Raw genomic sequence first — 14,855 nt, 5'->3', positions numbered from 1 at the left:
GATAATAAAAACAAATAATTAAAGAGCTGCAGTAAATAACAATAGCGGGGCTATATACAGGGGGTACCGGGACAGAGTCAGTGTCAGTTACAAATAATAGTTCTCTAACATTCTCTGATTGGTGCCCATCGTCACATTTTTATTATTTAACTAGGCAAGACAGTTAAGAACGAATTCTTATTTACAATGACGGCCTACCCCGGCCAAACCCTAACCCGGCGCCGCCCTATGGGACTCCCAATCACGTCCGGTTGTGATACAGCCTGGAAGATGCCAATTGTTTTGGAAATTCTTTCGCGGGACACTCAAAGTCAATATCAAATGAATCACTCTTTATTGTCAGCAAGCTGGAGAGGTCACAGTCAAAATTAGATGCATAACTACTGGTCTGAAGTGAGGTCTAAAAAGGGCGCTCCTTACATAGAGCCTTATATACTGCTATCTAATCCTACATACACATTAATAATTGGATTGGATCCCACATGTGACTGGCTCCGTCTCTATCTTAACTTAAATAACATATTCTGGGCGTTCTGCCAGATGCTGCTCCGGAGGGGGGCCCCCTTTAATGCTCTACACTTGGTGCTTTCATGACAACTGGGAAATCGGAAAAGAACGATGTCAAATCATGACGTCAGTGATCTTCAGCTCGGAGTAAAACAAAGATGCCCGAGTTTCCGACTTGGAATTCCGAGTTGCGTGACCGTTCAAAACAATTTTTCCCAGTCAGAGTTCGTTTTTCCCCAGAGTTCCCAGTTGTATTTAACGCAGTGAAGTTGGAGATTTCCGAGTTCCCAGTCGTTCTGAACGCAGTATAAGTACTCAGCTGTTCGAGGCAAGTCGTCGAAATGGCTGCATTTCTGCGATCTCTCAAATTTCCTCGATGTGTTGTACGTTTTTCTGACCGTGATCTGTAGACCCTCATCTGAAAACGTTTACGGACAACAGAAGACCACAATGGTAGCTCAATGTCGTTTGCTATGGCTAAGCCTTGCACCTAGGCAGTTATCTAGCTAGCTAGGCTAACGTAGCTAGCCTGCAAGTATGGTCACTAACGCCTACTGCTTTGCTGGTGGTTGCATGACCTGTCTCGTAAGCACGAATGATACGAACTAACTCGCTAGTCAGCTACCGATAGTTCATGTATTGATCAATTAAAATGGCCAGGTGTCAACAGATGACTATACAAACTAGCTAACTGTTTGACAAATAAAACATGGCAATGGCATGCTAAACCCTGCATGCTTCTTTAAGTAGCCAACTCCACGATTTACGATGGAGTTGAGGGCAACTAGTCTGGGCGGACTGGAGCTCTGACGTCAGATACGTTTTTATAAAAATAAAAAAACGACGGATTTCAGCAACGGAATAACAGCCTGCATTTACACATGACAGTGTCCTCTGTGTAAATGAATGCTATTTCGTGCGGAAATACATCGTTTTTGATCACTTTTATGTGACATGGAAACTCCAGTCCGCCGCACAAGTCGCTGCTCAAATCCATCATAAATCGTGGAGTTGAGTTTAGTTGGCAATTGTTTAGGTAAGGTCAACTAGCTAGTGCCATGTTGGGAATAGGTGAAGCCAAGAAAGAGTGAGTGCTTGTTTGTTTGCTAGCTAGTTATTGTGGTGCCACATTTGTTTGAATAATAGTGTTGTAGCTAACTTGTGCAATTTTGTTGTTGTTGCATGTTCACATCTCAAAGTAACTTAAACACTGATCACTTTTTCCTTCCTTGAATATTGGTTGGGTGTGGTTTGTCTGTCTTGTCTAACGGCTTCACTTCCATAAACACAGCTTGTATTTGGGAATTTTTTTTTAATATATTTTTTTTATTTTTCTGCAGGCTGAAAGCATTATAAATTCTCGTGGCATTGTAGAAGATCATGAGGGAGATAATGAAGATACTGATGACTCAAACCTCCAAGTAAGATGGCCTATACAAATGTCTAAACAATTGTCTCAGGACCGCTCTGAGTGATAATGAAGAGTTTAATAGAAATCCATATTGGCAATTTTTTTCCCCGATGATAGCGTACCTATACACTCAGTTATGAACAAAGTTTATGAGATTGAGGGTTATTGCATTTTGTGTGTGTACACAGGGATTGCCATTAAAGTCTGAAAGGCACTTGTCAGGAGTATTTTTTTGGTTGCCCGACGATTATGATCAATTTGTTATTTACATGCAGAATTGCCATATTGTATTGCCTGCCTTTCACCTGCAAATAGGGGAGGAATCAGAAAGATCAGAACTAAATACAAAATAATTCCAGTAACCAGTAAAAACATTCTCAGAGCAGGCTCAACTTGCCAGACTGCAATAAATTGTCTGTCTCCCACTTAAACAATGGGGAGGAACCAGAAATATCAGTTTTACGTTACTGGAATTATTTGCAGTATTCTATATTTTTTTTTTAATCACCTGCCCAATGGGGCAACCTCAGAGCATGCTAATCTTGAAAGACTGCTCAGTTCACTTAGGGAAACCCTTAATGTCAATCACTTATACACTGTTGTTCATGTGACTAGGTGGAGCTCAATGTGTTCAGGGCCCAATGGATGTCTGAACTGAAGCCCAACTCTGGGTCCAATGGGGGGAACAGAGGACTGTCGTCAAGAGCTGCAGACCTGAGAAGAAAACAGGAATTGGCCCGGGAGGAAAAAGTAAGCTGTTTTGTTAGCCATTTACACTGAACAAAAATATAAACGCAACATGTAAAGTGTTGGTCCAATCATGAGCTGAAATAAAAGATCCCAGAAAATGTTCATAGGCACTAAGTGTATTTCTCTAAAATGTTGTGCCCAAATTTGTTTACATCCCTGTTAGTGAGCATTTCTCCTTTGCCAAGATAATCCATCCACCTGACCGGTGTGGCATATCAAACAGCTGATTAAACAGCATGATCATTACACAGGTGCTGGGGACAATAAAAGGCCACTCTAAAATGTGCAGTTTTGTCACACAACACAATGCCACAAATGTCCCAAGTTTTAAGGGAGCGTGTAATTGGCACGCTGACTGCAAGAATGTCCACCAGAGCTGTTCCCGGAGAATTTAATGTTAATTTCTTGACCATAAGCCACCTCCAGTGTAGTTTTAGAGAATTTGGCAGTACGTCCAACTGGCCTCACAACCGCAGACCATGTGTAACCACGCCAGCCCAGGACCTCCATATCCGGCTTCTTCACCTTCAGGATCATCTGAGACCAACCACCCAGACAGCTGATGAAACTGTGGGTTTGCACAACTGAAGAATTTCTGCACAAACTGTCAGAAACCGTCTCAGGGAAGCTCAAATGCGTGCTCGTAGTCCTCACCAGGGTCTTGACCTGACTGAAGTGTGCCGTTTTCACTGACTTAAGTGGGCAAATGCTCAGCTTCAATGGCCACTGGCACACTGAAGACGTGTGCTCTTTACAGATGAATCCCGATTCATTTTATCGATGGCAATGTGAATGCACAGAGATTCCGTGATGCGGTCCTGAGGCCCATTGTCCTGCCATTCATCCGCCGCCATCACCACATGTTTCAGCATGATAAATCATGGCCCGATGTCCCAAGGATCTGTACACAATTCCTGGAAGCTGAAAATGTCCCAGTTCTTCCATGGCCTGCATACTCACCAGACATATCACACGTTAAGCGTGTTTGGGATGCTCTGGATCGACGTGTACGACAGCGTGTTCCAGTTCCCGCCAATATCCAGAAACTTTGCACAGCCTTTGAAAAGGAGTGGGACAACATTCCAAAGGCCACAATCAACAGCCTGATGAACTCTATGCAAAGGCGATGTCGCAATGCATGAGGCAAATGATAGTCACACCAGATACTGACTGGTTTTCTGATCCACACCCCTACCTACTTTTAAAAAAAGTTATGTGACCAACAGATTCATATCTGTATTCCCAGTCTTGTGAAATCCATAGGTTAGGGCCTAATGAATTTATTTCAATTGACTGATTTCCTTATGAAATGTAACGCAGTAAAATCTTTGAAAATGTTGCATGTTGAGTTTTATATTTTTACTGTCATATAGAATATTAGTTTTACACCAGATTCTACTGCCTGCTATCAGCATCATCTTCACTATCGTTCTCAACGTTGGTTTCTTTGTGTTAGGCCAGAGAGTTGTTCCTTAAAGCTGTCGAGGAAGAAGAAAATGGAGCTGTTTATGAAGGTATGTCTGTGAGACAAGATATGCTACACAAAATTACATTTGTATTTTATGGTCAAAATTATTGACCTTTTAAATGTATCGTTCACCCAAATTACAAAATGACACATTGGTTTCCTCAATCAGTAAGCAGTCTATTGACAAGGTATGACCGCAATCCATGCTTTGGTTTTATTTCCCTGCAACTGTTTCCAAATGCTAATATTTTAGCATTTGGAGCATATCTCATTCAGGTCATGGTACCATTTAGAATTTTTTGAACATCATGTTTAAATCATCTTAAAGTATGATTTTAAAAGTAATTACGATTTAAAATGTTAATATTGGTACCATGATTTGAATGGGATTGTGTGGCTATAGTTGGGATTGGGAATAATGGTTTTACACAAAATAACAGCTAAACTTTTTCCCCTCCCTTAATTTGTAGCAATTAAGTACTATCGCAGGGCAATGCAGATTGTGCCTGACATTGAGTTTAAAATCAACTACAGTCGATCTCCTGATCCAGATGGTGGGTAAGTCTTAATATGTTGGTATACAGTAACACTACAATAACGACTACATACTGAAAGTGTAATGCCTCTTTTCCATACAAGTTCTACCATGTGAATGATACTGCATATCTGTTTCCTAGCAATGAGAATGACATGGATGGTGAAATAGAGGATCTACTGGCCTACTTCCATCAGCAGCTCACTCTGCAAGACAACTCTCTGAAGATATGTGTTCCTGAGATGGAGATGACTCAGATGCACATCTCAGGTAGAGTTTTTGCGATAGTTAGAAGGGAAAAATCCACACATCCAATAACATTAAAAAAGTTATGTTGGCAACTCTCATGCTACCACAGTGGTTTATTAAGATGCACCCGCATACAATCCCACTGGGGTCTTGGTCAGGATTGGAACCTCTCAATAAACCGCTCAATGAACCACTGTCTGGGAGAATATTGGATTTGCAGTACTCAATTAGTATACTGGATTTTCTGTCTGCTTTGCCTTTACACAAACTTTGATGGACTTCTATACATTACATCATCTCTCTCACTGTCAGTCTGTTCCTTTGGGTTTCTGTCCACAGCCCTGCCTCCAGAGGTCTTGATATACATATTCCGTTGGGTTGTGTCTAGTGATCTGGACCTGCGTGCCCTGGAGCAGCTCTCCCTAGTCTGTAGAGGCTTCTACATTTGTGCTAGGTCAGACCAGTCATTACAAATCCAACATATTTTAAATGTACTTGCCACAAACATGGTTTTGATTCATTTGAATTCATGCTGAACGTTCTAGTGCTGTGAAACACTGTCCATACACTGTGTCAAAACAGGCTCTTGAATGATGTATTGTTTTTTTTAAATGAAACAGATTGTTATGCCCTTGGTGTAAATTTCTCCTCAGGGACCCAGAAATTTGGCGTTCGGCCTGTCTAAGAGTGTGGGGCCGGAGCTGTACCAAACTGGTACCCTTCAACTCCTGGAGGGACATGTTTCTTGAGAGGCCACGTGTGCGCTTTGATGGTAAACACTAAGGAATATTACTTATCATCCTTAGAGAAAGAAAAACCCTTCTAACATAAGTGGATTTGTTTCATATACTTCTCCATTTTCTCAATAACAATGCACAATTGGCATGTCTAGCAAAGGTTGCATAGCTAAAACTAGATTGGTCCCATTTTATCAGATGCTTCTTATGTTTGATAAATTCAATATATGGTATTCAATGTTGATTTTGCAGGTGTTTACATCAGCAAAACAGCATACATCCGTCAGGGAGAGGAGTCCCTTGATGGATTCTACAGGGCTTGGCACCAGGTGGAGTATTACAGGTCGGTGCTTCAGTCAGTCACTGGCGTCCTTGTTATGACATGCTAATGACTGTACAGTCGGACAAGACTAGCTATACTGTTTGTGTCCCCAGATATCTGCGTTTCTTCCCTGATGGCCAAGTCATGATGCTGACCACGCCTGAAGACCCACTGGTCACCGTTCCTCGTCTGCGTAGCAGGAACACCAGGTATTTAAAATGCAACATACACTCAGGGGCGAAAATCTGATATCAACTTTGGAGGGGACAATTACATGAAATTTTCTCAAGAGCAATTCCTGAGGGGGACACCAAAAGTAGTGCTGTAACACATAGCCTACATTGTAATATGGTAAATGTATATTGAGGAACCAAAGAAATAAGGTGTTTGCCGTACTCCTAACTACCGGTACCCAAAACTACACAACTAATCACAACAGCAATACCAATGCCTTTAACAAATCTTAGTTCAGTCACCAGTTTAAGTTGAGAGTGGGTATCCATGGCATTTTCCAATTATATTCTTATTTTACAAGTCAAAAAAATGGAGAACCTTTCATAATGTTGCCAAACAAAGACTCACCAAACTTACCTGAGACTCCCTGTCTCTGCCAGTATGTCCCTGCATATCTGTCCCCAACTCTGCTGTCTGTGTGCCATCTGTTGCCTGCTCTGCCTAATGACATCATTGTGAAACATTTCCATTAGAATTTCATTTCTTTCTTATGAACATTTTATCAACTAGTCTTTGAGATATTAGGCTACTAGGGTTCTTACTATGCGTTTTGGTGTATTGAAAAATACTCTGATGTCCGTCTTTTATTTTTCTGCCATTTTTCTACCTGGCTGGCTGGCTGGCTACACACACACACAGTGTGTAGGTTATTTACAGTAGGAGATGGGCTTCTATCATTCTATTTGGGCTTCGATCTAAAAGGTAGCTAGCAAATGTGAAACTGATTAAAATGACAAGAGTTGACAGCTGTATGAGTTCACCATTTACACAACATATGCTGCAACCTTTTGTAATTTTAATAGTTTGTTTCATATTGGCTGGCTTCCAACAATAGCTGAATTTGCAAAGCTAGCGAGCACCAATTCAGTTTCAGTGGTGTTTGCTATAATCTTTGCTACCCGGGTTAAATAAAGGTGAAATAAAATAAATAAATAAAAGTTCCCTTGCGACAATTTAGCTTTTGCAACGAGACCATTAAATATATTTAAGACAATGGTAGAAGAGAGTGTAGTTCTGTTCAGTTTGGACTTCAGTTTATTGCTAACCTTATCACAGGGACTTTGAAGCACTAACTTACATCATCTGCATGCTGACCTTGGAATAAATTGACGATAGCAAAGATTCCATCTTTGACGACGCCACATAAATGGAATAGGTACTAGCTAGCTTAATAGTTAATATTTGCGCACTAGCTCTGCATATTCAGCTAGTGTGTGTGCGCGATTGACTAGATTAACCTCACGTCAGTTACATTCATTGAGTGCCTTTCAGACAGTAGACACGACCCCTCTGTTACCTTGCCAACTAAGGAACTGGCAGTGGATCAAACCATTGTGAGGCAAAGGGTGGGGGGGGTCGCAATCTTTTGAAACTTAAAAACGCGCTATTAAGTGTCTATAATCAGCACAATTGCTTTCATTGCGTATTATTAATATTATTTAAATTACATAGTTATGTTTCAGTGATATATTGGGGGGGACAAATCATATTTTTCCCAGGATGGGGGGGTCATGTCCCCCCCGTCCCCCCCGGGATTTCCGCCCCTGCATACACTGGCATCCAAGTCTGGAGTAACACATTTGAGGGAAATAATGTGTTTTTAGATGGTCACAACAGTGGATTTGTAACATTCATGGCTTTCCTTTTCCCTCTACACAGGGTGGAGTCCATTATGTGTGGTCATTACCGTCTGTCGCAGGACACAGACAATCAAACCAAAGTCTTTGTTGTTGTCTCCAAGAGAAAAGAAGAGGTGAGTGAGAGAAGTTACAGCATTGGACTGGGATTAATTGATGTGGGAAGGTATTTGCATATTTAGTTTTCCTGTTATTTATTTGTTTACCCCTTTTTCTCCCCAATTTCGTGGTATCCAATTGAAAGTTAGTTTTTTCCCATCGCTGCAACTCCCATACGGACTCGGGAGAGGCGAAGGTTGAGAGCCGTGTGTCCTCCAAAACACAACCCAGCTTAACCAGGAAGCCAGCCGCACCAATGTGTTGCAGGAAACACCGTACACCTGGCAACCGTGTCAGCATGTATTGCGCCCGGCCTGCCACAGGAGTCGCAATGGGACAAGAACATCTCTGCGGGCCAAACCCTCCTCTAACCCGGACGACGCTGGGCCAATTGTGCGCCGCTCCATGGGTCTTCCGGTCGCGGCCGGCTGCGACAGAGCCTGGACTCGAACCAGGAACTCTAGTGGCACTGCTAGCGATGCAGTGCCTTAGACCACTGCGCCACTCGGGAGGCCCGTTAGTTTTCCTGTTATACCTTAAACCCAACAAGGTAGTCAGTTTCCTTACCTATGAACTGGTTCAGTGCAGGACACAGGATAGGATAAAATACTTTTTGGACTCATGTCATTGTTCACAGATGATTGAAGAGTGCTTTGGCTGTCCAGTTCTGACTGTCCAGATCCCTGTGTGCGTGTTCTCTCTTGACAGAAGGTGTCAGAGTACCAGAGAAACTCTCGGTTTTGCCGGCGGAACCCAGCGGCACCCGAGACGGAGCACAGCTTTCACGTGGGACTGCAGCTGTCGTCTGGTGGGCGCCAGAGCTTAAACAAGCTGAATTGGATTCACCATTCCTGCCACATCAACTACAGGTAATACACTGGGAAGTTAGGGTTTTGATTTGACAGCATTCATTCAATGAATGTCATTGCAAGAGAGAAAAGTGATTGCGAATGTAACTTTTCATTGCGTTCTCAGGTGTATGCATCTCCTAAAGCAGTGTAAATGTGACTTTAATGTTTTTTTTTTAGATCCACTGGAGAAACTGTTGTCACTGCCTTCGACTTGGACCAGATGTATGCATCTTTCTTCTTTGCACGTGTGAAAAGCTACACAGCATTTTCTGAACGCCCACTGTAGGGAAGCCTAGAGAGAAGAGATAAACGTCACCACCCAAAAGTTTACACAACACTTAAGACTAAATGCATATTTCTCTGCCTGTTGGCTATGGGCTGAACTATGATTTTTAATGAATGTATACCAATCAACCTGCATCTGATTCTAAACTTAGTGTGTGTGCCACATAGCCATTATGTCTATGGCTGTCACAGAAAACAAAAATTATTCTACTGATTCTTCTTTTGAAGACTGGATAGTTGTCCAGTATGATGACATAAAATGTCATAATAGATTTTTCACCCATTTCCAACAATTAATATTTTGACATTGTTTTTGTTAATTCTCTAGTAATATATTTTCTCCCATATGGTAAATCAACTGGAATAAACAAAAGTGGGAACTGTGTAGTTGTTTTTTTATCACTATAAGGCGCACAACAAAAGCAGAACACTGATAGTTCCTCTTACTACACCCTCAATCGTAATACAACATTTTTCCTCGTCCTGAACACACATTTCAATTATTTCATTCTAAATCACTTTTCTTGATCAGGACACGCATAATCAATCCACTTATTGCATATCCTAGGAACCCAAGGCTGAAATGGATTTAGATTTTTAAAAAAACATTTGATTAACTATATATTTGCATCAGATTACAAAATATGTAAAATATAAAAATTGTAAAGGCTCTCTTTAGTGATATTTATCTAAATGGAATTGATGAAATGCATAACCTCAAATCAGCCTTCTTCTTAGATGATAATGGTGAAATGAATGGTAAAATCTCATCTTTTCACGACCTTTGATAGTTGTTCAGGTGTACTAGTGTGTCCTCATAAGCGTCATAAATAACATTGGCATGTTTTCCAATCCAGGTGATTTTTTTCATCCTCTTCAGAGCCATCATTTTTTATAACCCCTGGATCAGTCTGGATTGAAAAGAGAGTATTCCCCCAGGTGATAGTTTGGTCACATACCAGGGAAGATTAGCATATAAGAACAGAGGAAGAAATCATTTAGGATTTGTGACATGACAATCCCCACAAGCTTCAAATTATGATTACTAATGGGGTGATACGTATCTATATTTAAATAATAGGCTTACTGTATGATAGCTGGCTTAATAATAGGAAGGTGTGAAAGATGTGTATAGGGAATATCATTGTAAGTGATAATTGCAATGTGCACTGATGGGGGTGATAAGATTCTAGTGCTATTTTTATATTTATTTAACTAGGCAAGTCAGTTAAGAACAGGTTCTTATTTACAATGACGCCCTACCCTGGTTATTGAGGAAGCAGTACTAGCTTTGACTTGATCAAAGTGCTCTAGAACGATGCCTGAAATACATCACAGGAGATAGACAAAACATTCATGATTTTATTATTTCCAATCTAGGACATTACAAATGCAACAGCTTCGAGGCTGGCTTTACTTGCATTGTTAAAAAGCTGAGAACATTTTTACAAACTACTGTAGATACACATCTGATCTTGCAGTCCATTCACAGATTGGGAGAACATGAGAATGTTGTGTCATGCTGTTTCATTCTCAACTAGTCATTTATCTGAGAACATTTCATCATTTGATTACATAATTCAAACAGCTAACATAGCATTTCCACTTTTCAGTAGTATGTGGCTGTAAATGTCTTTCAAAGAGAGACATCTCTACAACATAAATTGGTGATTTGGCCCCTGAATTTTATAATTAAGGCATATGTGGACTACAATACAACACCATAATTAAGGGAACAAGTTAAACATGTACAAACATAAGTAGCAAAATCTATTAAGGAAACGCTTTGGAGAAAATGAGTCACATTCAAACATCATGGCTTGATGTAACTTGTAGCCTGATTCAATCTAATGAGTGAAAACAAGGAGGCAAACACTTGAGTGTAAGAGAGGTGTCGGTTTAAAACAGCATGAACCATGCACATATATACAAACAATATTAAATATGATACAGAATTGTATGTTTAGTTTGTACATTAAATGTATTTATTATTTTATGCGTTCCCTGGAGTTGAGGTTGAAATTCAAAAAATACAGGTAATTCCAGTAATACTAGGGTGACCTTGGGTAAAGAGATACTGAGAATATGAGAATGTATGTCATATCAGAGGCTGAATTCTGAGGGTGGAGTGGACACGTTTATCTACTTCATCATAGTTCATATATTTTCAACACAATCCATGACATTATCAGTGTGATTTTTGCTGCATAATATGTTGCAATAAAGTAGGTCATAAATATACAAACTGGGAAACATTAAATAGAAACTAAATTGCTACTGTAGAGGAATGGTCTTGTGCAGTAGCTAGGGCTCTCAATCTCAGACACCCATAACTAAAATATTAAGAAATTGCATCTGTTCATGAGAGATTAGGGCTCTCATAAAATGTCCTCGTACATAAACTATTGCTACAACAACGGCAATATCTAAAGCAAGACCTAAAATATAAATTACAATTTGTAATATATCTCGTTCACATTGTTCTGATCAGTGCCATTTGATGCAAATACTTTCAAATCTGATCAACTGATGGACAACAGACTAAGCTATTATTGCAACTGGTTTTGAGCTATAGCTCTCCTGAGTCATGAATTTATGATGCAGGTGAACCTCTCTAAGGAGAGTTGCAATACTCACTGGATAAAGTTACTTACTGGATAAATTTGACACTGTGACAGCGTTCTCTATGCACCTGGTAGTTACTTGGCTCCAGATGACGAATACATAGATCATGTTAAATAGGAGTAATTCAACTTATCACCCACATGCAGAAGAATCTGATCCTAGTAACATTCCAGGGATCATTTGAGATTGAAAGTACAGTCTTTACCGGTGTTTACCTCATTGCTGTACCTAAAACTTTAAGGTGCTGGACACAATGATCTCATTGTTTATATGGAATAATAAAAGCCACAAATCCATAAAGCCATACTGCAAAATCTAAAAGAACTAGGGGGTTTGGGGCTCCCTCACTTTCAGAAATATTATTGGGCTGCAAACATTCATAATATCGTGTTTTGGATTCAGCCTCGTGACTTTAACTCCAGGGTCAATTATATAATCCAAATCCTGTATCCAAATCTTTAAGAGCTATCGTATGCTCTCCCCTACAAGCTCCATTTGCTACCTTCAGTAAAGATTACCTGGTCATACAAACTCTCAAGATATGGAATAACCTAAGGCTGGACCTAGATATTAGTGATATTCTTGCCTACTCACCTTTAGTTTGTAGGCTATTTCCACCATCCCTTGCAGACAAAGCTTTTGCTATATGGAGACAAAATGGTGTGAAATCACTCAGTGACCTCTATAAAGATGGCACCTTTGCATTATTTTAATTTCTTTCAAATACATTACATTTTCCAAATGCCCATTTCTTTAGATACTTACAAGCCTGAGATTGGCCCAATATATATATTTCCCACAGGTACCATCTCACACCATTTGGGGTGACATATTCAAAACCAACACAATGCCAAAATTATGCCCATCCACTGTGTATTCAAAATTATGAACTTTTGGCACTCCATGCCTACAATCATTGAGATAAACTTGGGAACAGGATTTAGGATTTTAAATTTAAAATATAACTGAGCAGCAATGAATGGGGTTCACAGGATGACAGAAAGGACAAGATCAGTTGGATAACAAAGCAAGCACTCTATCATGTAGGAACAATATCTTTACGTGCAATCATGAGTCTAAATACAAATTATGGAGTGAATCTGACATATGGTTCATTAGAAGATGATTGGAGATGATTTTCAGCATTAGCGTTACATATGTAAAGAATGAGTTGTTAAAAGATTCCTTGTTTTTTGAGATATCAACACCAAATTCAGTGTGGGACGTCCATGATAGCGATGACAAGTTGATAGGCCACTGTGGAGTGGATTTACAGATTTGGGCACTGATAAATGCCTAAATTGGAATGCAGTGGCTGTACAGTAACATGCTATACATGACATCAGAGCTCTAGCTCTGTGCTTCACAGTGCTGTATTGGTTTTGACAGAAAGCCATTCTGAGCACCTCACGCGAATTGGGAATTTTTTGCAAAAATATACATTCTGAGGGACGAAAATGCTGTAAATTAAGAGGACTGAGACATTGAGGATTATAATAAATACCGCTTTGATGTCATACAAGCAAGTGAAACACCGATGAGTCCAAATGTGCATGTCATATTTCCGTATAATAAAACTCGTCAGATACAGTGTCAATGTTTATGATCAATATGTTTGATGTAGTTACAAGATGACATGGCGTCATACCCTTGGTTGTTCTGAACAGAATTACTCCATTTGTCTATTGCGAAGAAAATTTGCCACGGTACACACACCTGAATGCACTCATGTCTCCTTTCTATGCACATCAAAATGCATGTTTCCCTGAATTGCATTGTGAAAGCATAACACTGAAATATCGTATTTTATAACTTAGCTAGTCATGTTGGCAATAGAACAGGATCCAAATGATGCCCACCTGACCCAGACTGTGATTTATAATGGACCGTTTTTGGATTACGTATACAAAAACAGTAATTGTGTAAGGGCGGGGTTGAATGGTTGTGTTCAAAACAACTACAAGTGAGCTTGGTCTAGTTCCTCAATGGCACAGCTAGGAGAGCTCAAAAAAGCACCACATAGTTGACTCTTCTTTGAGTCATAAAATTGCATTGAAATTACTTAGGAACTGTGCACATTTTGGACAGGTGTGTGGCCACCAAGAGATACCAGTTAGTTCTCTCACTCAAACCCTCTTATGTTGCACCTACCCCACATTTTCCAGGAATATTCTTATCATGTTCCTGAACGTATCCAGAGTTTTTTCAGATTTCATTATCAACAAATGAGGCAAAAAGTACAGTAAATGTAAAATGCCCAAAGTCAACAGTGTAATTTCTGGATTCATATTTGTGTCAGGTGAACTGTTGTGACCTCACTTTATGGTCTAATAATTTTCCCACAATCTCAAAACTGTACCCTTTCAATTGCTACCATGGTTATGCATTGCTCATATTTCTTCTGGAAGAAACATTTCAATCTAGCCCTATCCATATAGGCTGATTTCCACAAGTGTAAAGGGTTAAATGGACACGTAAAATCTGATTTTTGATTTGTCAATAACTCAGCCATCTTTTGACTAATCCCATAGCTTTTCTCAAACTAAGTTAAGACCTGCACCATGAGCCTACATTCCAAATTTGGTCATATGGTTCATGAGAATAAGATTTCTGAAGTATTTCTTAACATTTTAGCATATGTGCTAACATGCATCTACTGTTATAGTGTGGCCATCTTGGAATGCATCAACACTATTTTCTCCAACTCTTTAGGGACTATTGTGATGAGTCCAAAGACCACATTTGGAGTGAATATGACTTTTAGTTCATGAGATTTCTTTATGATTATTTTAAGCATTAGCGTTGCATAGTCAAAAACAAAAAAGTGAATTGTTAATCGTTTCCTTATTCTTTAAGATTTCAATGCCAAACTTAACATGCTTCATCATGGTAACGTCTTTGATGACCCTAAAACAGTTTCAAGTTGATAGTCCATTGTGAAGAGGGTTTACAAAGGATTTAAATGGACAAGTAAAATTTGATTTCCTCTCTTAACCAATCCCTTAGCTTTTCTCAAACTAAGTTAAGACATGTACCATGGGCCTACATACCACATTTGGAAAACCTATCCTGACAGACCTTATGGGTCCTTGAGGCAAATTTGTTCAGCATGAGGAAAGACACCTACATACAAGGCCTCTAGGTC

The 14,855-nt window shown here is 39.8% G+C and overlaps 1 protein-coding gene across 5 annotated transcripts; it reads left to right on the top strand.

Moving 5' to 3' along the window:
• The first annotated feature begins 668 nt into the window (after nt 1-668).
• Nucleotides 669-9,468, top strand: fbx9 (F-box only protein 9). 5 transcript variants are annotated; one of them, XM_045703577.2, is made up of 14 exons: nt 669-960; nt 1,848-1,928; nt 2,534-2,668; nt 4,125-4,182; nt 4,607-4,694; nt 4,814-4,941; nt 5,260-5,374; nt 5,574-5,692; nt 5,910-6,000; nt 6,093-6,188; nt 7,873-7,966; nt 8,095-8,499; nt 8,658-8,818; nt 8,978-9,468. In XM_045703577.2, exons 1-14 carry the CDS (start codon nt 958-960, stop codon nt 9,084-9,086), a joined length of 1,683 nt encoding a protein of 560 aa, XP_045559533.1. In that variant the 5' UTR covers nt 669-957; the 3' UTR covers nt 9,087-9,468.
• Nucleotides 9,469-14,855: the final 5,387 nt, after the last annotated feature.

Source organism: Salmo salar, chromosome 01 (assembly GCF_965601325.2).
Source record: "Salmo salar chromosome 01, fSalSal1, whole genome shotgun sequence".
Classification (NCBI taxonomy): Eukaryota; Metazoa; Chordata; class Actinopteri; order Salmoniformes; family Salmonidae; genus Salmo; species Salmo salar.
The sequence above is the reverse complement of the archived record's forward strand: the minus strand, read 5'-3'. Positions and strand labels throughout refer to the sequence as shown.

Excerpts from the sequence above, each read along its gene's own strand:
- fbx9 (XM_045703577.2), top strand. Across the intron at positions 1,929-2,533 it reads CTGATGACTCAAACCTCCAA|GTGGAGCTCAATGTGTTCAG; the intron begins GTAAGATGGCCT and ends TCATGTGACTAG. Across the intron at positions 6,001-6,092 it reads CACCAGGTGGAGTATTACAG|ATATCTGCGTTTCTTCCCTG; the intron begins GTCGGTGCTTCA and ends TTGTGTCCCCAG.